Genomic DNA, 26,544 nt, shown 5'->3' on the forward strand with positions numbered 1-26,544 from the left:
AAAATAATGATAAATGTGAAAGATGTGGAGAGAAAGAAAATGTAGAACACATATTGATGAACTGTAAGTCAAATGAACTCGAAAGGGAAGAATTAAAGAGAATAGTTAGAAATATGGGGCATGAATGGAATCTTAAAGGTATATTAGGAAATGAAGGAAACATAACAGATATTCACAAATTAAGGAAAGCATTGTTTATTTATCTTAAGAATACAAAATTAAAAAGTAGAATTTAATAGATATGAAGTAATGCTTCTACACACTCATGTACAGTAGGTGGCGGTATGCACCTTAAAGTTGCTTGTGATCCGCCATAATAGAAAAGAAGAAGAAGAAGAAGTATCCTATTGGTGGTGATGAACAAGCCCAGGCAAGCAGGCTACGGACTTTGTTCGGTAGCCTACTTGCTACTTGCTAATCAGTAGGTGGGGTCAAAACACTTGCGTTTCTCTCTCGCTTTTTGTAACGAGTAACTAAACCACACATTGAAAATGTATCGGAGTAAAAGTACGCAATTAAGTTCGGAAATATAGTGAAGTAAAAGTGAAAGTCATCAAAAATTTTCATACTCCAGGAAAGTATGAAGTACTCCAAAATATACTTAAGTAAAGTAGTGAAGTATTTTTACTTCGTTACTATACAACACTGCGCAGATGTTCAGGGTCACCAATGTGGAAGTCAGCAGAAAAAGACAAAAATATAATTTGAGTCTTGTTTTATTCTCCAGGTCTTCCAATCCAAACCAAAAATAGAATGAAGTACAACCGTTGGTGATTTCTCACCTCACCTCCCCTTCACAATAAGAGTATACATTCAGGTGTGAAATATATACATTGATTACGCCACAACTTCCTAATTTAATCGCTTGAAATTGAGCCTCTGTCTCTTTAAAAACTACTGCTCTTTCTGAACTTCTGCCTTCAAATCAGATGAGACGGCCACAGTTGATCGTCCTAGCTTCAGTTGTGTGCGTTTAAGGCACCTAACATCACTGCATTAATCCTCAAACATCATTTTTACCAGAGTTCACTGAGAAGTAGCTCATTATAAGCTGCCGTTATCAGCAGATGCACAGTTCTTCCAGGTGTTTGCTAAGTTCTGCTGGCTAGTCTGAAGGAACTGAGTGGGAGCGATGTGGGTAGGGCTGATCTATTAGGGGGAAGCTTGGTAGTTTGGAAACTGCAGCTCAGAGGAAGAGTTGCATCTAGAAAAGAAGAGGTGTCATTTTGCTCAGTTGAATGGTTGCCATGGAGATTAAAGCATTTCTCAAACAGGCATGAAAGAATCAAGAGAACCCTCTAGGGGCCTCAAGCATAAAAGAATGCGCAGTTTTCACACTAAAACTTGGCATACAGACAAGTTTAGAAAAGTGTGGCGCACAAGAAAATCCGGATGTATAAAGCCCGTGGCTGCGCACCTTTCCTTTATACATCCCAATTTGTGGGAAATCCAGCGCAGCTGCTGGTCCGCCCTGTTGCCACCCATAAATACATATGTAAATTAGTACAAAAAATACCCGGAAGTCTGCCACCACGTGAAGCAATAACCATGGCAATGTCCTTGTTTGTAGCAGTATTTAGAATAATAATTATATATTTTATTTAAAAGGTGCTTTCAGGGCACATATGATCACCTCACAAAAATAATGCATTTTAAAGAAAAAAAAATCTAAATAAAAAAAAAGAAAATAGAGATTATGTTTGAGCCTGTTTGAACAGCAGAACGTTCAGCCGGGATTTAAAGACAGACAGCGTGTCAGAGAGTCCTTTGAGTGGGAAAAGTGGACATTTATTCTAAATAGTAGAATTATGTGCACAAGTTGTACATTTACAGAATAGAGATTCTTTCTGTCTATAAAGGCGCATTCACAAAGCGGACCTGGCTCGACTGAAGGATGACTGCAGTTGCATCGGCACTGGTAACGCACGGCTCCTCCCATAGGGGTCCACAATTACGCTTGCGCAGATACCTATATACACACCTTAAAAATAATCAAACCTCACATGTTTGGAGTTAATCTGCTGATCCAACCCCGTTTTCTTTTTTTAGTGAGAATGAAATTACCTCGTAGAGGCATTCCATGCACTTCAGAGCACAGACCAATGCGTTACATCTTTATGATAAAAACTGAGGACAAAAACATTCAAGTGACGTTTTCACCTCCTTTTATTTTTATTTTCTTTATTTTGTGAATGTGTTAGGTTATTGTCTGAGGTTAAATGAGGTTCAGTTTCATCGTTTACGTTTAAACAATAAAATATTAAAATCAGAAAAAAAAAATATTGGGTTAGATGCTTCTTGGACTAAATAACTGAATGTTGTCAGATTTTACTGTATTTAGGTGAGTTTTGATGCTTTGTAGTTTGACATTGTTCACAGAAAATGTTTGCGTGACTGACGCACATTTTCATGCCAGGAAAAAAGTGTGCCTATATTTACGCAAACTTTGACACAAAGTTCATTTTTATACATTCCGACTTGTGCATAAAATATGGAGCCAGATATTTTTGGTGCATACGCACGCTTTATACATGAGACCCCTGGTATGTTTTTGAAGAGGGAATATTATAACATGAGGCAAAGCTCAAAAAAGTCATTTTTTTATAATACTTCCCCTTTAAGTACATCATAATCTGTTCAAATTAAAATATCTGAAAATTTTTACTTTATTAAAACTTAAACTTTAATCCTTTAGAAATTAGGAAAGTCTGGAAAAACAAATGGTTTCCACAATTCATTTTTCTCTAAATATATGTAGACGGATCAGCATTTTCTACATAGTCTACCTGTCTGAGGTTGGCAGTAGTCCACAGTGTAGCCTTCCAGCTGCATCAGTTCCTGAGGCTCAGCTTTCCTCTCTCTGTAGCTGCACATTGCAAATGTGTACTGACTCACCTAAAGGAAGCAGACACATACAGTAGTTGGCACCTCCAAAATGAGCATGATCAATTCTCTCCTTTTTGACAAATTCCTTGCTACTAAAGCAGTAGAAAGCAAAAGTTCTACCAGCATTGGCACAATGATATTAAACATAATGATATATTTCAATAATTCAGACAAAGTGACTTCCAAAGGTTCTCACACCATATTTTTCTAATTTTGTCACATCAAATCTTTAAACTTCACATTTCATACAACTTTAATAACATTTTTTATTTCAGAGGTCCCCTAATTAGTAAACAAAGTGACTGGGTTTGAGCTAACAAAAAAAAAAAAACAGACGAAAATGAATTTTCAGTAGATTTGAGCTGTTGCACATGGCTGGGGGGAAAGACTGCTAGAGCAACTAAAGTTTCTAGAAAGTGCTTCATTTCAGTACATTATAAATGCAAGCCACACCTTTAAAACATACATTACTTTTCTTGTACTTTAGAATTATGACCTACATGTAGAGTAACATGACAACAGGTGAAAAAGATAAGTGTATGAATTCTTTTTTTACAACCAGTAATAAATCATGAATACACATTACAGTTTTTTTCTCCTTTTAGTTTTTAAGATTTATTTGTATATACTTTGTTGTCGTTGCCTTCCTGTTCTATTCCACTCAGTACAAATGTCACTTCACAGCTCAGGCTGGGATCTTTCCCCTTCACATAGATTTTCTCTGGTAGATTTTCTAGTGGACCAATCAGTGAACAGGAGAAAAAGTTGTGAATGAAGATGTTGATTTTCTGTGCCTTTTTAGAATTGTAGTCTGTAGTTTTGTCAATGGCAGCAAAGTCAGTGAAGAAAGCTGTTCAGTCTGAGTTGGCCACGCTTCCAAACTCTTGATGTATCGGTGAATGCAGATCCTCAGTCCAAAGACTTCAGTACTACATGTAAATTTGGTTTTGTATGTAGTCCATCCTCTGGAACCCAAGGATCTCTAATCTGAGGTTCTACACCTACTAAATTCATCCGAACTTTGTCACAGGAGCATCTTACCTGAACAAGAATAAAATATCTTTTTTTCCAGCGTTTCCAGACTCTGTGTCCTACAGCATACAGGTACCTGATGCACAAACAGAAAACGATCATAAACCACACAGTAGCTACCATGTTTCAATAACTTGAAAGAATCTTGTTTAATTTAATTAAAGTGGTTTCAATCAAATGAGACAATAGAAATCACTTTTATGCCAATATTGGAAGATGAAAAGGCTGACTTCTTATTGCCATAGAATGTAAAACTGAGGCTTTATTTAAAAAACAAAAAATTCAAAAATACTTTATTGTTCCCCTAGAGAAATTAAATTAAGAAGACTGAGTAAAGACACTCTGTTTTACCGCAGATATTCTCATAAAGAGCATGGTTAGGGTTATGGATAGCTTTCTTGATTTTCTGAAGAATCCTTCTTTGCATTCTGTTCTGGGGAAATTCCATAGCCATCCCTAGAACAGAATCAGATCAAAACCAGATCAGCCGTTTTAGGTCCCTGGCTCATCTAATGCTGCATTAGATGATGGCAGAAGAGACTAAACTCTCAACAACAGACTTGTAGAAGATCTGCAGCATCATGCTCAGATGCTGCAGAGGAAGCTAAGATCAGGAAGGTAAGATCCTAGTTGAAGGATCTTAGCTTCCTGAGGAAGTACAGTCGGCTCTGTCCCTTCTTATATACGGCATCACTGTTATGTCTCCAGTCTGTTGTTTAGGCGAAAACTGAGGCGTTTATATTCCTCAGCCACCTCCACTTCTTCTCCAATGATGAAAATAGGGTTTGATTGATCTAACCCTGTTTTTCATGAAATCTACAGTCCTCTCCTTTGTTTATTTACAGCGGAGGAAATAAGTATTAGATCCATGACCGCTTTTGAAAGTTTGTTCTCCGACAAATAATTAAGCAGTATAGGATTTTTATGGTAGCTTCATTTTAACAGTGAGCGATATAATATCAAAAAGAAAATCTAGAAAACTAAATTATATTTAAATAAAAAATTATTTGCATTTCATTGAGGGAAATAAGTATTTGATCCCCTAATAATCATGACTAATGTTGGCTCCCACAGACCACTGACACACCCTGAACTCAGTGAAGTTGTTAAATGCATTAGAGACACCAGTCCCAAATCGTTACCTGTATAAAAGGCCACCTGCCAACAGACTCAGTGACACTCCAACATCTCCACCATGGACAAGACTAAAGAGCTGTCTAAAGATGTCAGGGACAGAACTGTTGACCTACACAAGGCTGGAATGGGCTACATAGCCATAAGTAAGAATCTGGATGAGAAGGTGACAACTGTTGGTGCAGTTATTTGGAAGTGCAAGAAGTATAACATTACTGTCAATAGACCTAAGCCTGGAGCTCATGGAGTGACATTGATCAGGGGAAAGGTTAAAAATCAGCCAAGAATTACACGGGAGGAGCTGGTTAATGATCTCAAGGCAGCTGGGACCACAGCCTCCAAAAGAAAAGAAAAAAAAACGTTGGTAATACACTGAGAGGTAATGGTTTAAAATCCTGCAGTGCACGCAAGGCTCCTCTGCTCAAGAAGGCTCATGTCCAGCCCCGCCTTAAGTTTGCCTCGGAGTCATTAATATGTTCTTGAATGAGCATATTAATGATTCTAAGAGAGACTCAGAGAGAGAAGGTGCATCGGTCAGATTAGACCAAGATTGAGCTCTCTGGCTGCAACTCAACTCGTGTTTGGAGGAAGAAAAATACAGAATATGGCCCTAAGAACACTATCCCCACTGTCAAGCATGGTGGTGGAAGTATTATGTTCCTGCGGTGTTTTTCTTCTAAGGGCCATGTATCACAAAATCCTGGGTGACAACCTCCTTGTCTACACCAGGCACTGAAATTGGGTGGTGGGTGGGTCTTCCAGTACAACAACAACAACCCAACGTATACAGCCAAGGAAACAAAGTGACTCCATAAGAAGCATATCAAGGTTATGGAATGGCCTATTCAGTCTTCTGACCTCAATCCCTTATTTCCTTCAATAAAATTCTAATTAATTTTTTTCTCATTTCATGTAATTTTCTCAATTCTTTTTTTTGATATTCTCTGTCACTGTTAAAATAAAATTATGAGACATTTCATTTATTTTTATGTCTAAAAAATCTTAAAGTCAGTGGGGGATGAAATACTTATTTCCTCCACTGTAGGTGTAGTTCAGACTGAATCTTCACCTGAAGAACATTTCCAGGATTAGAGGACTAATGTTCCTGCAAATTTGTATTTTTTTGTATGCGAGTGTGTGTTTTTTGATGTAAAGCACTTTGAACTGCCTTGTTTCTGACGTGCTACGCAAATAAACTTGATTGATTGATTTGTTTTGTTCACATTAGAGATGAGATTATTGTTCCAACACCACGACACAAAGCAGTCCATCAGCTTTCTGTATTCAGCCTTGAGTCCATTTTTGATACACCTGGCAACTGCAAAATCATCTGAGTATTTCTGCAGATGACAGAAGTCAGACTTGTGCTGGGAATCTGAAGTGTAGAGCGTGAAAAGGACTGGTGAGAGTACAGTGCTCTGTGGGGCTCCTGAGTTGCTGCTACAAGGAGAGCATTCCAGGAGACTGCTCTTCCTGGACTTCAGCTCAGCTTTTAACACCATCATTCCGAGCAGACTGGTGAGAAAACTGGAGGACCTGGGTCTTCCCCAAAACATCTGCTACTGGATCATGGACTTCTTGACAAATCTCTCCCAGAGAGTGAGAGTAGGATTCCACCTGTCCTCGGCACTGAACACAAACACCGGTGTCTCCACAAGGTTGTGTGCTAAGCCCCCTACACTACACCCACTACACCCACGATTGTAGCCCCAGCCACCCAAACGATACCATCATAAAATTTGTTGATATACCGCGGCGGTGGGGCTCATCTCTGGAGGAGATGAAATTGCATACAGAGTGGAGGTGGAACGACTGTCTGCCTGATGCTCCACTAACCACCTCTGTTTGAACACCTCCAAGTCGAAGGAGCTGACATTATTTAGGAGGTGTAAACATTCAGGTGATCATTCTAAATCGGGAGAAGGTGGAAATGGTGCCCAATTTCAAGTTCATGGGCACCTACATCAGTGACTTGGAACTCCACTTCAATCCTGACACAACAGGACTGAAGGTTGACCAAGAACTGAACTCTTGGTGTTGGAAGACATCGTTAGGGTTTGGGCTACTGTTTTTAAAACAACAAATTTGAGGTAAGGACATTTTTTTCTTTTTTTTCCAGAATCACCAAGCGGTATAAAGGGACATTTTTAGTCCTAGAGACTATCTAAATCACAAATGTTTTTGCATTCACCCATTAGATAATATAATTGTTCTCTGCATATGATAGATGGATTCATCAAACACTGATCAGACTGTTGAAGGAAACTGGTAAATGGCACATTAAAAAAGGAAGGCTTGGCATGCATCAGTGGAAATTGTCCCACTGACTTGCCTGAAACTGCTTTTGTTCAGGTTACATCAATATTTTCATTTAGTTCAACACAATCTGAATTTAAATTGACTATGAAGCCCAGGCAAGAAAAGAAAAAAGACAAAATGAAATAGATCAATGGGAAGATCTCTTTCTTCAGCCCTGCTGTCCGCTTTTAAAGAAAAGGCCTTCAGTCAAGGCTGTGGTGCGTCTGGACAAATAGTCTGGGCCATTCCATGCAACTGTGGGTTAACATGTGGCAGCACTCAGCAGCCACTTCTGAAAATCATTTTGCTGCTTTGTCCTCTTCCTCTTGCGGTTTAACACATCAGTTCTGCTGCTGATTGGTGAAGCAACAGAAAGCTGACGCCAAAGAGCTCAGTGAAGCTTTCTGACCAGAAATCATTCATTTTTAGCTGACCTGTCAGCCAGAAACTCAGATTTTAAAGAAGGAAAATGGAAAAACATGGATTTACTTTAAAATCAGCTTTCTATTTATATATATATATATACTGTATATATATATACACACACACACACACGCATATACACATCAGGGTCGTGTTAACGGAATTTGACCGTTTTTTTGTTTGTTTTTTAATGATGGAAAAATTTGAAGCCCATCCTTCATTTTGAGAGGTTATAATTAATACCCTTGACTGCTGCACATGGGCAGACATTATAGACTTTATGCAAAGAGTTCATCGCAGAGGCAGCTAAAATCAATCAATAAAAAAATCCTTCTGAATATTCTCATGGACACTGAACTAATGAACTAAATGCTTCTTGCTGACCGGGAACTGACAGCGTGTTGAAGAGTTATGGACAGGACGCTTTGACACTCGTTCAGAAGCGCAATTCCAAACCTTTAGTTGAAATGGCGCATTTAATTCCAGTTCCATGGAATTAAATGTGAGAAAACAGAGAAAACTAAAGAGAATGCTATGTTGTGTTAATCCATTTATAATCTAAACAGAAGAGTCTGCAGTTTATCTTGAGGAAATAAATAAATGTGCAGAAGTTAATTAGACCCTGACATGCGCAGTGCGCTGCACAACTAATGCGGATGCGGCTCCGCTGCGAAGAATTAGACTAAATCTTTGCAGCAGAGAAGTAAAATTGTTGAGTAAAATTAACATTGTTCTTTTATTCTATGAATTACTGACATGTTTCTGAAATTCCAAGCAAAAATTTTGCATTTATTTGCAGAAAATGTGAAATGATCAAAATAATGAAAAAGATGCAGTGCTTGGACCTCAAGTATTGCAAAGAAAAGTTCATATTCATTTGAAACAACACTATTGTTTTTACACATGAAGACTTCAGAAATCAATAATATTGGTAACCACCAAATAACAAGCATCCTCCATGACTGTGTTCGACAACAGAAAGATACATGGGGCTACAATGAATATGCCTATTTATCTTAATATTATATACATATTTATGCACACACACACATACATATATATATATATATATGTATATATATTAATCAAAACAAAAGTGTTTTGCAGAAAGAAAATATAAATTGGCTAGAAATAAATACTTTTTTTTAAATCACTGATGCTTAACAAATCCAGTGGAGAAAGCCTCTGTTTGTAATATTAATGTAGTCTGTGTGGGTTTTCCCTGAAATGTCTTCATCTGTTCTGAATTTCTTCCATTTTTATGCTTTTCAGCACCAAAATGTGGCAAGCACAAAAATAAGTCCGACTAGTTTATCAAGGAAAAAAAATGTATTCTAACATTTTCTAATTTATTTAAAATATATGTTCTATACAAAGAATATCTTTATTTTAAAACATGAGGCACATCGTTATAACCTCCAATACGGAGCAAGTAACCTAAAGTCTCATTGGGAGACTGATACTGCCCCCTGGTGGAGCATCCTGAAAACTAAGTGTGATTCTTTCGGTATTTTTACTGGTTTTATTCTCTCTGCAGCCAACAGCTGATTTCAGTAAGTGCCACTTATTCCATCAGTTCAGGATTCATATTCTACACAGTGGAGTCAGCAAAAGCAGTATTTCCCAAGCCTGGCTCTCAAGGCACACTGCCCTGCATGTTTTCAATGTTTCCCTGCTTTAACAATTGATTCAGGCGACTGCAGTTCAGCAAAATCAGTTGAAATCAGGTCTGCTGAAGTAGGGAAATACCTTTAAAAAAAAAAAAAAGAGCAGGGCAATGTGCCTTGATGGCCAGGGTTGGGAAACACTGAGCCAAAATATTCTGGAGCAGACAGGAGCAGAACTCCATCAACATGAACTCTCATGCAGCACTCATAGGAAAAACAAACCAACCAACATCGCTTCTGACAGCAATCAGAAAACATGACAATATAAGAGAGATAGTCTCTAGGCTGATAAGATTTGGGTGGCTATCTCTACAAACAGCAATAAAACATACAATAAAATAAAAATGATTTTGTTCAAATGAAGCGCAGATATGTAACTGAATGCAACATCTTTAGCACTGTCCAGCCATAAATAAATGGATATTTTCTGGAATCATATAACAATTTTATATATTATTTATATTTTACAAGCACTTTCTTTGTTGTTCTTTTCATTGTAGCACCCAAACTTGAGGGCATCTGTTTATCTTACAAAGGACTGGATGTCACTTAAAACTTGAACATTAGCTACGCACTGATAAAAATATTCTCTCCTATCTACTTAAACCAAACAATTAAACACCTTAATTGTTCTATGTTTATAAAGTAAGACTGTTCTTTGTTTAAAGTACTTGCATATTTCATTACATAAAAAAGAAAATTCAAGTAAAGTGAACTTAATATTGTCAAGTAGATTAAGCAAAACTGAACTTTGTATAAATTACTCGACTTTTTAAATGTAGTAAATGAAATTCACTCTAAAATGTAATTACTTAAATAATCAAATCATAGTTTGTTTTTTAAAACTAGAAACTACTTTAACAGAATATACTTGATTGCGCTGAGGTTAACTTAAGACATCCAGCTGCTGCAGCGCGCTAGGCAACGCAGAGGCGCCAGAGGTGTGATTAATCCGGCTTTAAATGCATAAACTATAAACCTATCTTCTATAAACATATCTTTTAGGAATAAATCTGTTCCGCCAGTGAAACGCTCAGAGCAACAGAGATGCTTGCAATCCAGCAAAAAAAAAAAAAAAGCGATTTTTTTATATTTTTTATTTTCATAAAAACATAAACAAGAAAGGCTTAGCCTGGTAGTAAGGCTATTAAAGCATGGTGGGCTGCCAGGCCAATAATATACTGGGGGAAACTAATATATACTGTATATATATATATATATATATATATATATATATATATATATATATATATATATATATATATATATATATCCTGCCTATATATATATATATATATATATATACACATATGCAAATATACATACTTAACATACCTTACATACATACAACATAACTTTGTATTCTACCCATCTATATCATACAAACATTCACAAACACACCTACTATAATTAAATTCTATGAAATAATTTAGTTTTTTTTTTAAATCGAATAACTATTTGGATATGTTTACTCCCCAAATTCTTCCTCTACGATGTAAGATTTATCTTGTTTCTTTTCCATTATGTACTATTGCTTCTGGTAGATTCCAAGGTGGTGATATTGGTGTTTGACTAATTTCTAAACTATCCATTTTAAATTATTTTATTTTCAATTGTCCATCCAAAACTCCTCATTTCTGTCTTTTCTTTTTCCCAACATGGATTTAAAATTTCCCAAGTTGGATGATCAAAGTTATTGCCTTGTAAATTTAACCAATAATTTATTCTTCTTAAATCTAACGGCATTTCTCCCATTTCTATTTCTATTGCTGAAGTTGATGTAGTTTTAAATGCTCCAGTACATAATCTTAAAGCCTGATGTTGAATAATGTCTAATTTGACCAGATGTGTTTAAGCTGCTGAACCATAAACTATACAAACAAAATCTATTTTAGATCTTATCATTCCTGTGTAAATTTGTTTTAGTGATTGTCTATCTGCTCTCCAGTCACTGCCAGCCAAGCAACTCAAAATATTTAAGATTTTCTTACATTTATCAACACCTTTTTGAATAAGTATATTCCATTTTAATTTTTCATCAAATCATAGGCCTAAAAATTGTATACACTTTACTTGCTCTAATTCTTGGTTATTTTAATTTTAATTTTATTTCCTTTTTTGATTAAATATCATTACTTCTGTATTTTCCAACTGAAAAGTTAAATCCCCATTGCAACGCCCATTTTTCTATTTCAATAATAACCTTTTGTAATTTTTTTACAATGAAATCTAAATTTTCCCTCTTTTCCAAACAGCTCCATCATCTGCAAAAAGTGAACATCCAATTTCTTTTCCAATATCTTTCCAATAAGCTATTGAGTATTAGCCTTTGAGCCTTTAAATTTCTATCCTGCAGTTTTTAGATGTGCCACAGGTACAAAATGCTGGAATGAAATGGCTTAATGACCTCCTCCATGTGTAGATCAGTTTTCCATGAGCCTTAATGACCTAATTATTCTGTTCAGGTGTGGTGCAGCAGAGGCACATCTAAAAGTTGCAGGACTGCGGCCCTCGAGGACTGGAGTTTGAGACCCCTGCCCTAAGATCAGTTTTTATCGCTAAAATCTCTAAAAAGTATTTATCCAACCAGCTGGGTTATAAAAGTACCTGGGATAAATTCTTCCACATCTTTGCACATAAGGAAACACCAAACATTTCATTCAGGTGAAGTACACAAGTTCATCAGAACTGACAGTGGATCATTAGTGATTTAATAAATGATATTAATGAAGTCTTGTTTGTGAGTGTATCAAGCATTAATCTATAACAGGTGTGTGTGCGTGTGGGGGGGGCGTGTATGTGTACATGTGTGAAAGTCAGAGCTGCAACAGAAACAATAGCTTCAAAAGGTCAGATTTGCTGCCACCATGTGGTTACAGCTGAGGGTTACACACCATACTATGCCTACATTCTGACATTTTATCCCACCAGTACTTTGCAGACAGAAATACATAAATGCATAAACAGCTGAAACATGATTTTTACCAAATTCCAGGTCACATCTCAGCAAAATGCAGCTAAGCATGGCTTTAACCTCAAATATCATCTGGATTGAATGTGACAGAAAAAACCTAGAGATGTTCATTTATAGAAGCCTTGTGACATTTTTGATTCAAGTACAAAAACACTTTCATTGAGGAGTTAAACAATTTTTTTCCCTATCATGGCAAGAACAAAATTAAACATAATTATGAATCAAATATTCAACAAAAACAATAATTCACATTAAGAATAATTTTTAACATTAAGTAACTACTTTTAAAAAGTAATTTCAGTTATAATTGGAAGTCAGATGTGTCCTGGACATAGTTCATGCTGTAACAAAGGGACAGATCAGAACAACTGTTTGAAAGGTAATAGAAATGGTTTTATGAACAGGTGTAACATAATCGACTATGTTTATGTTTCTTTTAAATAAATAATGTATGATGTCAATTATATCAAACTGGCTTTTAGAAAAGTTCCAGTTTAGTGAGTTATGTTTTCCATGGTTTAGGACACATTTTGGGCAGAATCATGGACGTTTTCACTACAGCGAACAGTAGACATGGGGGTGTGTTAATCGTACGATAAATTAAAACTATCGACGTCATTTCAATTATCGGCATTATCGTCTCTCCCGACCTTTTTCTCTTTCTGTTGATGACACCGAATGAAAAAAGGCTCAACTCCGGTGCTCTCCACTGACTCCTCCCTTCCTCATTTCCTTAGTGTAAAGCCCAGCGCACACTACACGATCTTAGAGCTGTCGGCCGATTGTCGGCCCATTTTCAAAACCTGACAGACCAAACATTAGCCGACAGAAATCCTAGGTATAATGGATCGGGTTCGTTCCTGCCGTGTGGTGTCCAACAATGGGCACGAAATAATGGCTACAAGTCCAGTGAACTAATTTTAAAACCAGGCATTAATCAATGCTTTACTATAATCTACCTTCAATGCATGTGGCTAGTGTCAGCGTAAAGTCCTGACTGAATGAAAATCATTAGAACCTATTTACGTCACGTTAACGAAGAACAGCTGAAAAGTTACCGGGTTTATCAACTGCAGTAGCAATTTCGCTCCAACTCCTCCCCTTGTCATTTCTATATTCTTTGCATGTTGAATAAACATTAATGTTGTTTCCACGTCGGCTGGACTTCGGGTTGCGCTGTTTCAGCTGTTTGGGATTCCCCGACGTAATTTCCCCTCAGAAAACACAGAGGAGAATCCTCGCTTTCTGATTGGCTACCTGTCACTTTCAACAGGCTGCGTTAACTCTCGCAGTCGGGGAAAACCCTGATTTAGATCGGAGCGGCAACGAGGATCTACCGTAACACACCACACAATCTTAGGAAGACCAAAGGTCTAAGATTGTTGTAAGGGGAAAAATAGGAGCAAAAAATCATGTAGTGTGAATTATTGAATCAGGTAGTCGATGTGCCCATCTTCTCTATTTAAATCTAATTATTACTGAAGGGCAACATAATATACAGACTTCATAATCTGCACTCTTTTGGTTGAATGCAGTATTTATTTCCACTTTGGCTTTATGTTGTTTAGTTTTTATCAAGTACATTTTTTGTTAATGGAGACTGAGAATCCATTTTGTTTTTGGTTGTTTTGTTTATTTAGTTTATCAGCTCCAGTGTTAAATATTCTTTTGAAAATAAAGTGTATCTATCTTTGGCAGGAAATCACATGCATTATTACGTCATTTCCATTAAATCAGTGTAAAAAGGTCTTCAGACAATATTATCGTTTATCGCAATAATTTTTTGAGACAATTAATCGCTCAGCAAAATTTGCTATCGTGACAGGCCTACGGGGACCAGAAACTGTTTGGAGCCCTTGCAATCCAGGTAAAAGTTGTTGTGCATGGGCGTGCCGTGGGGGATGGCGCGACCCACGTTTGGAGGCCTTGAGTCCTCGACGCGGCTGTCGCAGGTTCGATTCCCGGACCCAACGATATTTGTCGCGGGTTCGATTCCCGGACCAGACGATATTTGTCGCGGGTTCAATTCCCGGACCCGACAATATTTGCCGCATGTCTTCTCCCCTCTCCTTCCCCCTTTCCTGTCAGCCTACTGTCAAATAAGGGACACTAGAGCTCACAAAAGACCCCCTGGAGGGGTAAAAGAAAAAAGCTGTTGTGCATGCGAGGATGCCACCCAGAGGAAGTGAGAGTTGGACCTTTCCTATTTGACCTGCTTTTTGTGGTCTTATCTTTTAGGAAGGATTTTGCTTTTTTGGATTTTGACGTACATCAAAATCTAAAAAATATGGGGAAATATTTTCAGAAAGTTTTCTTTTTTTGAGAGTATGGGACTCTATTACAGACTTGATTCTGCTTAAATTAAATGATTTTGCTATATTTTTGGTGATAAGCTGAGTTATTTAAGTCTGAACTGATATTCTTTTGAGAGGTTACTGCTACTACTCAGCTGTTTATTAGTGATGGGCCAGAAGACACAGAAACCTTGGCACATGTGCCGAGCAAACAAGATGAATCCCCGTGTCAGTGCGCGTATCACTTGAAGGAAAACCACGTCACGGATACAATTCCCATATCGTTTGGATGTGAGTGCACCAAATTGTATTGATGAGGGAGAAACTGTCGACATGTTTGTCGGTTTTGTTGGATGGAGATAGTTTGTGTTCTCCGCTTCGCATTGCTTTTTGGCTGGTATTTGACAACCAGCATGGATCAGCAAAGGAAGAGGAAGTTTTCTCCATGTGTGATCACTTTGATCTTATCACGGAAAATAATAATTATTCCGTTCTCATTTCCACTTTTGATCATTTTTCTTTCGGATTATTCAAATTCCTTTCAATGGTATATTTGAGTTACTTTACATGGATTAACTTTTATTAATATTGTAGGTGAAAAATGCAGGATTTGCTCCCAAGTTTTGTCTTACTGTAAACGGAGCACTTTCACAATCCTGAGGTATCAACGTGCCCGACATGAGGAGGATGAACCGATTAACACTCCCGTCTTTATTGAATTTGCCTGCAATGATTTTCTAAATCCAGCAGATGTCACTGTAAGTGACAGGGCAACACAGTTTCAACACAGTGTGGACATAGTTTGGGAAATGTGCCATACACCCAGTGAGGCCTCATCTGCCCGTCACTACTGTTTATTTCTCAATATACTCAGTCATTGTTGGGGCCTGCCATGCAAAGCAATGGCAGGAACCTATTACTATTGTCGGAGAAAAGCGTCTCTTTAATTGGGGCCTGCCATGCAAAGCAATGGCAGGAACCTATTACTCTACACCCAACAAGGTGTCTCTTTATTGGGGCCTGCCATGCAAAGCAATGGCAGGAACCTATTACTATTGTCGGAGAGAAGCGTCTCTTTAATCTTTATTTTTCTTCCGTAACCGTTAATGCGGCTCGTACCGCTGGGTGCACACCTACAAATGAGGTATCAAAACGTGCAGAAAATTCACACCATTGGAGCTATTACTTCTGGTGGGATTTGGGCTTAACGTGGCGACATAATTCGCAAAAAACTACGAAAAAAAACCCATTATAAGTCAATGGGAAAAATCCTAGAAATACCCTATTTTTGAGGATTTGCTGTGTCGTCACAAATTCACCTAGAAATGCCATTCAAATTTCATTTTGTAGATACGTCTGTGATCTCTTCGAAAGTGAAGACGGCTCGTCGATACCAGTTATGGTTTGTCCACAATTTGCCTCTAAGCGACCCAAAGTTTCTCATTTTTGCTCAAATTAGAGTGACAGCCGATCTAGGTTCAGATCTGGGCACAACATTTCTTTCTCTCATCGCTGTAAATGCTCTGAGTGAGGTACAGATATGAATCTCGGGACTATCGCAGAAGACACATTGCCCTCTCATACGCTCGAAACGCTTTTCGAATATGTATTACGGTTCCCGAACAAGAAGGATTTGTTTCCAATGCTTTTTTGTCAGTAAAACGTGTTTGCTCAAACACACAATTGTGTGTTTGAGAGCTCAGAGCTCAGAGCTCACACCCTGCTGAGACCATTATTTACCATAGCAACGGAACTCAAGAGGCTATTGGCTGCTGGTTAGGACTACGAATACGCATCGCTGTAGTTCTATCTATCCTCAGTTGAAACAGATCAGGACTGAGAACTGGCCTTTAGAACTACCTGCTGCTATGGGCTGTATATAACTGATTTAACTCAGTAACTGTTACACATGGGATTAGTTTGGAACATTAAAATTAAGCATACTGAAAATTTCAAAATAAAAGCCTTGAATATTGTTACATCATGTAATTGCTCTTTTTGGCTTTGTATGACTTTTTCATCCAAAGCAATGTTACACATGGGATTAGTTCGGAACTTTAAAATGGAGCATAATAATAATTTCAAAATAAAAGCCTTGAATATTTTTACATCAGGTAATTGCTGTTTTTGGCTTTATGTGACTTTTTCATCCAAAGCACTGTTACACGTGGTATTAGTTTGGCCCTCTGAAATGAAGCATACTGAAAATTTCAAAATAAAAGCCTTGAATATTTTTACATCATGTAATTGCTGTTTTTGGCTTTGTATGACTTTTTCATCCAAAGCACTGTTACACATGGGATTAGTTCGGAACTTTAAAATGGAGCATAATAATAATTTCAAAATAAAAGCCTTGAATATTTTTACATCATGTAATTGCTGTTTTTGGCTTTGTATGACTTTTTCATCCAAAGCACTGTTACACATGGGATTAGTTCGGAACTTTAAAATGGAGCATAATAATAATTTCAAAATAAAAGCCTTGAATATTTTTACATCATGTAATTGCCCTTTTTGGCTTTATTTGACTTTTTCATCCAAAGCACTGTTACACATGGTATTAGTTTGGCCCTTTGAAATGAAGCATAATGAAAATTTCAAAATAAAAGCCTTGAATATTTTTACATGACGTAATTGCTCTTTTTGCCTTTATTTGACTTTTTCATCCAAAGCACTCTTACACCTGGTATTAGTTCAGAACTTTAAAATGAAGCATACTGAAAATTTCAAAATAAAAGCCTTGAATATTTTTACATCAGGTAATTGCTCTTTTTGGCTTTATGTGACTTTTTTATCCAAAGCACTGTTACACAATGGAATAGTTTGGCCCTCTGAAATGAAGCATACTGAAAATTTCAAAATAAAAGCCTTGAATATTTTTACGTCATGTAATTGCTCTTTTTGGCCGTATATGACTTTTTCATCCAAAGCACTGTTACACATGGGATTTGTTCGGAACTTTAAAATGGAGCATAATAATAATTTCAAAATAAAAGCCTTGAATATTTTTACATCAGGTAATTGCGCTTTTTGGCTTTATGTGACTTTTTTATCCAAAGCACTGTTACACAATGGAATAGTTTGGCCCTCTGAAATGAAGCATACTGAAAATTTCAAAATAAAAGCCTTGAATATTTTTACATCATGTAATTGCTCTTTTTGGCCGTATATGACTGTTTCATCCAAAGCACTGTTACACATGGGATTAGTTCGGAACTTTAAAATGGAGCATAATAATAATTTCAAAATAAAAGCCTTGAATATTTTTACATCAGGTAATTGCGCTTTTTGGCTTTATGTGACTTTTTCATCCAAAGCACTGTTACACATGGGATTAGTTCGGAACTTTAAAATGGAGCATAATAATAATTTCAAAATAAAAGCCTTGCATATTTTTACATCAGGTAATTGCGCTTTTTGGCTTTATGTGACTTTTTTATCCAAAGCACTGTTACACATGGGATTCGTTCAGAACTTTAAAATGGAGCATACTGAAAATTTCAAAATAAAAGCCTTGAGAATTTTTACATGAGATTATTGCTGTTTTCAGCACTATATAACTGATTTTATCCAATGACTGTTATTCATGGGATTAGGTTGGCCCTTTGAAATGAAGTTTAACTAAACTTCCAAAATAAAAGCCTTGACAAAAATTTTAAATCGTACTGAATGGTGCACGTCCGCCTTACTTAACGTTCTTGTGGTTCTCCGCGTGCCATTGATTATGTTGCGGCGTTCTTTAGCGTCGATGCCAATTTGTAGCATGACGACGCCGGGCCCAAACCCCACGGGCGCGCCTTGGCAGGCCCCGGCTAAATTTCTTCCGAAATTTTCTAGTTCTTTATTTTTCTTCCGTAACCGTTAATGCGGCTCATACCGCTGGGTGCACACCTACAAATGAGGTATCAAAACGTGCAGAAAATTCACGCCATTGGAGCTATTATTTTTGGTGGGATTTGGGCTTAACGTGGCGACATAATTCGCAAAAAACTGCGAAAAAAAACCCATTATAAGTCAATGGGAAAAATCCTGGAAATACCCTATTTTTGAGGATTTTCTGTGTCGTCACAAATTCACCTAGAAATGCCATTCAAATTTCATTTTGTAGATACGTCTGTGATCTCTTCGAAAGTGAAGACGGCTCGTCGATACCAGTTACGGTTTGTCCACAATTTGCCTCTAAGCGACCCAAAGTTTCTCATTTTTCCTAAAGTTAGAGGGCTTCTCTCGCTGATTAGAGTGAGAGATCAAGACAACTTTTTCAACCCAAATCATTTTTGAAATCGCCATCACGGCCACAAATATCGCACGATTAGTATCAAAATCGGTCCTGACATTGATACGCCTGTCTGCTCCGGTAAAATGTTTTCGAAATTTATCTAGACCGTACGGTTTTCTGTCACGGTGCTTCAGAGCAAAGTCATGCGACAGGATTTTCTGAGGCTCTCAGGCTGTCTCACTGACACTTCACACCTTGGTGTGAAACTTATTTAACATAGCAACGGATCTCAAGAGGCTATTGGCTGCTGATTTGGACTACAAATACGCATCATTGTAGTTCTATCTATCCTCAGTTGAAACAGATCAGGACTGAACTGGCCTTTATAACTAATTGCTGCTATGGGCTGTATATAACTGATTTAACTCAGTAACTGTTACACATGGGATTAGTTTTGAACTTTAAAATGAAGCTTAACAAAAATTTCACAATAAAAGCCTTGAATATTTTTACATCAGAAAATTGCTCTTTTGAGCTGTATATAACTGATTTAACCCAGCAATTGTTACACATGGGATTAGTGTGGCAATTTAAAATTAAGCTTGATGAAAATTTCAAAATAAAAGCCTTGAATATTTTTACATCAGGTAATTGCTGTTTTTGGCTTTATTTGACTTTTTCATCCAAAGCACTGTTACACATGGTATTAGTTTGGCCCTTTGAAATGAAGCTTAACAAAAATTTCAAAATAAAAGCCTTGACTATTTTTACATCATGTAATTGCTCTTTTTGGCTTTATTTGACTTTTTCATCCAAAGCACTGTTACACATGGTATTAGTTTGGCCCTTTGAAATGAAGCATACTGAAAATTTCAAAATAAAAGCCTTGAATATTTTTACATCAACTACTTGCATTTTCAGCATTATATAACTGATTTAACCCAATGACTATTACACATGGGATTAAAATAGACTGTTTTGCATGAGCAGCAGATAGATCCTCTATTGCACATGTGTCAAACTCAAGGCCCGCGGGCCACATGTGGCCCGCTACGTCATTTTATGTGGCCCTCTCCCCCCCTACCACCGTTTTACAGCCCCATTGATTGACTTAAAATAGGTTTTGAGCACGAATTGACTACAAACTACATATCCCATAATGCCTTCCGATTCTTACCAACCAACATTACGGCTTCTCGCCACTAGAGTGCAGCAGAGTCACCTCAAGCTGATTATTAATTTTCCCAGCGAATAAAACTGAAACATCGACAAGCTAAGAAGCTAAAGAGCGAAGTTCCGTGATGTTTCAATCGAGGACTTTTACTTTTACCGTCTACTGCCCCCTGATTTGATGCCACAGCTTCGACTCCATGCAGCTCGTGTTTTGTCCACGTTTGGAAGCACCTATCTGTGCGAAGAGATGTTTTCAATAATGACTTTAAACAAGACCAAGCACAGATCGCGCATTACTGACGAAAACCTACACGCCGTTTTGCGGATTGCCACAGAATAGAACTAAAACCAGACATCGACAAACTGACCAGGGGAAAACGGTGCCTGACATCCGGCCAGAAAACATTGGTAAGCACAAACAAACTACATTTAAATAGAATGAATGTAAAACCAAAACTCAGTATACTGGAATATGCATATAGTTTATTGATTTTGCTTGTGTTTTGTTTATTTACAGAACACAATGAGGATGTGTGTGAGTTGGTGACAGGGTGAAGAGGGATCAGCGTTGTGTTCAAGGACAGGCAACGTCACCTCATTGTTTTGTTCTTATGTGAAATGCATGTTCGTTGCGTAATAAATAACGAAAAAGTTTTGTGAATGAAGTTGAGAGTTAATATCAAAACTTGTTTTTTATTATTTGTCTGCTTATCTTCAAAGCAGACAAAGAATAATTTTCCCAGCGAATAAAACTGAAACATCGACAAGCTAACGAGCTAAAGAGCGAAGTTTAGCTGAGCAGTTTAAAAATACTGAGCATATTTTTAAACTGCTCAGTTTAAAAATACTGTAATTTTTAAACTGAGCAGTAATTTTACATCCATGCAAACTCAAATGTAATATTTAAAACTTGAATACATAAAATCAGTTATTTAACAATATGAGGTGTTGTTTAAAAATAAAAAGATAGCAATTTCTTTTTATTGCAGAGACATTAGATTCTTAAATTTATGGTATTCTTTAAATGTTGTAATTTTGGTTCATTGTAAACTTTACCTGTAAAACGTTTGTAGAAATCTTTAACATAAGGTCAATATATATTTTTAAACTGTAATATGTTGTGTGTGTGTGCGTTATTGAAAATTTATATTTGTGACAATCATTAGGTAAATGCTAATGAACTGCCTTCCTGCAGTTTATGAGCATTGAACTGTTACTAAACAGTTCAATGCAAGGTTCATTAGCGTTAGCATTTTAGCTTCCATAAGCTATTAGCTATTTATTTTACTTTTTAGCAATGTTTAGTATACTGAATGGAGTAAATCAATTACAGAAAATATCCTAGTGATTTCCCACATACTGATGAAAGCAATGACGCTAACATTAGCGTTTCTGCTGATTTTAGCTGATATACTTACTTTATAATACTGAACGGTGCACGTCCGCCTCGCTTAACGTTCTTGCGATTCTCCGCGTGCCACTGATTACGTCGCGGCGTTCTTTAGCGTCGACGCCGATTTGTGGCGTGACGACGCCGGGCCCATGCCCGACGGGCGCGCCTTGGCAGGCCCCGGCTAAATTTCTTCCGAAATTTTCTAGTTGGGGCCTGCCATGCAAAGCAATGGCAGGAACCTATTACTCTACACCCAACAAAGTGTCTCTTTAATATTATTGGGGCCTGCCATGCAAAGCAATGGCAGGAACCTATTACTCTACACCCAACAAGCGTCTCTTTATTATAATTCTTTATTTTTCTTCCGTCACCGTTAATGCGGCTCATACCGCTGGGTGCACACCTACAAATGAGGTATCAAAACGTGCAGAAAATTCACGCCATTGGAGCTATTATTTTTGGTGGGATTTGGGGTTAACGTGGCGACATAATTCGCAAAAAACTACGAAAAAAACCCCCATTATAAGTCAATGGGAAAAATCCTGGAAATACCCTATTTTTGAGGATTTTCTGTGTCGTCACAAATTCACCTAGAAATGCCATTCAAATTTCATTTTGTAGATACGTCTGTGATCTCTTCGAAAGTGAAGACGGCTCGTCGATACCAGTTACGGTTTGTCCACAATTTGCCTCTAAGCGACCCAAAGTTTCTCATTTTTCCGAAAATTACAGTGCTTCTCTCGCTGATTAGAGTGAGAGATGAAGACAACTTTTTCAACCCAAATCATTTTTGAAATCGCCATCACGCCCACAAATATCGCACGATTAGTATCAAAATCGGTCCTGACATTGATACGCCTGTCTGCTCCGGTAAAATGTTTTCGAAATTTATCTAGACCGTACGGTTTTCTGTCACGGTGCTTCAGAGCAAAGTCATGCGACAGGATTTTCTGAGGCTGTCTGAGGCTCTCTCCCATGTATTTGAATAGAATTTCAGATCTGGGCACAACATTTCTTTCTCTCATCGCTGTAAATGTTCTGAGTGAGGTACAGATATGAATCTCGGGACTATCGCAGAAGACACATAGGCCTGTCATACGCTCCAAACGCTTTTCGAATATGTATTACGGTTCCCGAACAGGAAGGATTTGTTTCCAATGCTTCTTTTCAGTAAAATGTGTTTGCTCAAACACACAATTGTGTGTTTGACAGCTCAGAGCTCAGAGCTCACACCCTGCTGAGACCATTATTTGCCATAGCAACGGATCTCAAGAGGCTATTGGCTGCTGGTTTGGACTACAGATACGCATCATTGTAGTTCTATCTATAGTGGAACCCTCAGTTGAAACAGATCAGGACTGAACTGGCCTTTAGAACTATTTGCTGCTATGGGCTGTATATAACTGATTTAACTCAGGAACTGTTACACATGGTATTAGTTTGGAACTTTAAAATTAAGCATAATAATAATTTCAAAATAAAAGCCTTGAATATTTTTACATCAGGTAATTGCTGTTTTTGGCTTTATTTGACTTTTTCATCCAAAGCACTGCAATGGCAGGAACCTATTACTCTACACCCAACAAGCGTCTCTTTATTATAATTCTTTATTTTTCTTCCGTCACCGTTAATGCGGCTCATACCGCTGGGTGCACACCTACAAATGAGGTATCAAAACGTGCAGAAAATTCACGCCATTGGAGCTATTATTTTTGGTGGGATTTGGGGTTAACGTGGCGACATAATTCGCAAAAAACTACGAAAAAACCCCCATTATAAGTCAATGGGAAAAATCCTGGAAATACCCTATTTTTGAGGATTTTCTGTGTCGTCACAAATTCACCTAGAAATGCCATTCAAATTTCATTTTGTAGATACGTCTGTGATCTCTTCGAAAGTGAAGACGGCTCGTCGATACCAGTTACGGTTTGTCCACAATTTGCCTCTAAGCGACCCAAAGTTTCTCATTTTTCCGAAAATTACAGTGCTTCTCTCGCTGATTAGAGTGAGAGATGAAGACAACTTTTTCAACCCAAATCATTTTTGAAATCGCCATCACGCCCACAAATATCGCACGATTAGTATCAAAATCGGTCCTGACATTGATACGCCTGTCTGCTCCGGTAAAATGTTTTCGAAATTTATCTAGACCGTACGGTTTTCTGTCACGGTGCTTCAGAGCAAAGTCATGCGACAGGATTTTCTGAGGCTGTCTGAGGCTCTCTCCCATGTATTTGAATAGAATTTCAGATCTGGGCACAACATTTCTTTCTCTCATCGCTGTAAATGTTCTGAGTGAGGTACAGATATGAATCTCGGGACTATCGCAGAAGACACATAGGCCTGTCATACGCTCCAAACGCTTTTCGAATATGTATTACGGTTCCCGAACAGGAAGGATTTGTTTCCAATGCTTCTTTTCAGTAAAATGTGTTTGCTCAAACACACAATTGTGTGTTTGACAGCTCAGAGCTCAGAGCTCACACCCTGCTGAGACCATTATTTGCCATAGCAACGGATCTCAAGAGGCTATTGGCTGCTGGTTTGGACTACAGATACGCATCATTGTAGTTCTATCTATAGTGGAACCCTCAGTTGAAACAGATCAGGACTGAACTGGCCTTTAGAACTATTTGCTGCTATGGGCTGTATATAACTGATTTAACTCAGGAACTGTTACACATGGTATTAGTTTGGAACTTTAAAATTAAGCATAATAATAATTTCAAAATAAAAGCCTTGAATATTTTTACATCAGGTAATTGCTGTTTTTGGCTTTATTTGACTTTTTCATCCAAAGCACTGTTACACATGGTATTAGTTTGGCCCTTTGAAATGAAGCTTAACAAAAATTTCAAAATAAAAGCTTTGAATATTTTTACATCATGTAATTGCTCTTTTTGGCTTTATATGACTTTTTCATCCAAAGCACTGTTACACATGGGATTAGTTCGGAACTTTAAAATGGAGCATAATAATAATTTCAAAATAAAAGCCTTGAATATTTTTACATCAGGTAATTGCGCTTTTTGGCTTTATGTGACTTTTTTATCCAAAGCACTGTTACACAATGGAATAGTTTGGCCCTCTGAAATGAAGCATATGAAAATTTCAAAATAAAAGCCTTGAATATTTTTACGTCATGTAATTGCTCTTTTTGGCCGTATATGACTTTTTCATCCAAAGCACTGTTACACATGGGATTTGTTAGGAACTTTAAAATGGAGCATAATAATAATTTCAAAATAAAAGCCTTGAATATTTTTACGTCATGTAATTGCTCTTTTTGGCCGTATATGACTTTTTCATCCAAGCACTGTTACACATGGGATTAGTTCGGAACTTTAAAATGGAGCATAATAATAATTTCAAAATAAAAGCCTTGCATATTTTTACATCAGGTAATTGCGCTTTTTGGCTTTATGTGACTTTTTTATCCAAAGCACTGTTACACATGGGATTCGTTCAGAACTTTAAAATGGAGCATACTGAAAATTTCAAAATAAAAGCCTTGAGAATTCTTACATGAGATTATTGCTGTTTTGAGCACTATATAACTGATTTTATCCAATGACTGTTATTCATGGGATTAGGTTGGCCCTTTGAAATGAAGTTTAACAAAACTTCCAAAATAAAAGCCTTGACAAAAATTTTAAATCGTACCGAATGGTGCACGTCCGCCTTGCTTAACGTTCTTGCGGTTCTCCGCGTGCCATTGATTACGTTGCGGCGTCCTTTAGCGTCGACGCCGATTTGTGGCGTGACGACGCCGGGCCCGAGCCCGACGGGCGCGCCTTGGCAGGCCCCGGCTAAATTTCTTCCGAAATTTTCTAGTTGGGGCCTGCCATGCAAAGCAATGGCAGGAACCTATTACTCTACACCCAACAAAGTGTCTCTTTAATATTATTATAATTGGGGCCTGCCCATAGCAATGCATAAGGAGAGCAGTACTGACTTGCAAAGCAAGTCAGTACTGCCTCCATGCATTGCATGGCAGGCACCTATTATTCTACACCTAATAGAACGTCTCTTTATATATATATTATTTATTATTCTTCCGTTACCGTTAATGCGGCTCGTACCGCTGCGAGCCCACCCACAAAAGTGGTATCAAAACGTGCGGCTTATTCCCGGCATTGGAGCTATTATTTTTATAAGGAATCGGACTTACGATGGCGACGTAAAAAGCGAAAAACGAGCCAAATTTCCAACTGCCGAAACGCAGAGCCTAACTGACACCAACTGCCGCTCCTTTAGAGTGAGAAATGAAGAGAATTTTTGACCCCAAATTAATTTTGAGATCGCCCTCACGCCCACAAATATCGCCCAATTGGTATCAAACTCGGTCATGACATCGATACGCATGCCTGCTCCGGTAAAATGTTTTCGAAATTTCTCTAGGGCTTACGGTTTTCTGTCAAGGTGCTTCAGAGCGAAATCATGCGCCAGGATAACTGACGCTCTCCCAGATTCACTTCCATGTATTTCTGAAAAATTTCTGAGCTCTGCATGCACCATTTTTGTCTCATCACTGCAATTACTGTGAGCGAGCTACAAATATGAATCGTGGAACTATGGAAGACGACAAATAGCCCTTTCATATGCTTCAAACGGTTTTCCAATACGTCTCTCGGTTCCTGAACGGCAAGGAGTTGTTCAGGCTGCTTTTTCCATATAAACCAATGGGGTGTCTCACAAAGATAGAATTTTTTTTCCACCTTTCTCTCTCACACACACATGACAGTTAGCAGAGGATTGATAACCATAGCAACGGAACACAGGAGGGGATTGGCTGCTGGTTAGGACTACAAATACGCATCACTGTAGTTCTAATCAATACTCAGTTAAAACAGAGGGCTGAGCTGCCATTTAGAGCTACAGGCTGTTTTGGCCAGTAAATAACGGATTTAACCCAAACACTGTTAGACATTTTAATTAGTGTGATCATTTAATATGAAGCTTATGTATTTTTTCAAAATAAAAGCCTCAATATCCCCCTCAGGTTAATGCACCGCCGAAGGCGGTGCAATAATATTAGCATGCATTATATT

General features: G+C 37.6%; 2 protein-coding genes across 10 annotated transcripts in view; both read right to left on the reverse strand.

Annotated features, from left to right (window-relative positions):
- Nucleotides 1–26,544, reverse strand: part of mical2b (microtubule associated monooxygenase, calponin and LIM domain containing 2b) — a 385,618-nt gene that overhangs the window by 96,586 nt on the left and 262,488 nt on the right. The gene's annotated exons all lie outside the window — the stretch shown is intronic.
- The window catches only part of LOC116735013 (calcium-dependent secretion activator 2-like), a 102,153-nt gene that overhangs the window by 34,313 nt on the left and 41,296 nt on the right, over nt 1–26,544 (reverse strand). The window contains exons 9-10 of the mRNA XM_032586604.1: nt 3,928–3,994; nt 2,787–2,895 (exon numbers count right to left, since the gene is read on the reverse strand). Coding sequence (XP_032442495.1) covers nt 2,787–2,895; nt 3,928–3,994 — 176 coding nt within the window. The remainder of the gene's footprint in view (nt 1–2,786; nt 2,896–3,927; nt 3,995–26,544) is intronic.

This window comes from Xiphophorus hellerii, chromosome 2, assembly GCF_003331165.1.
Source record: "Xiphophorus hellerii strain 12219 chromosome 2, Xiphophorus_hellerii-4.1, whole genome shotgun sequence".
In the NCBI taxonomy this organism is placed as follows: Eukaryota; Metazoa; Chordata; class Actinopteri; order Cyprinodontiformes; family Poeciliidae; genus Xiphophorus; species Xiphophorus hellerii.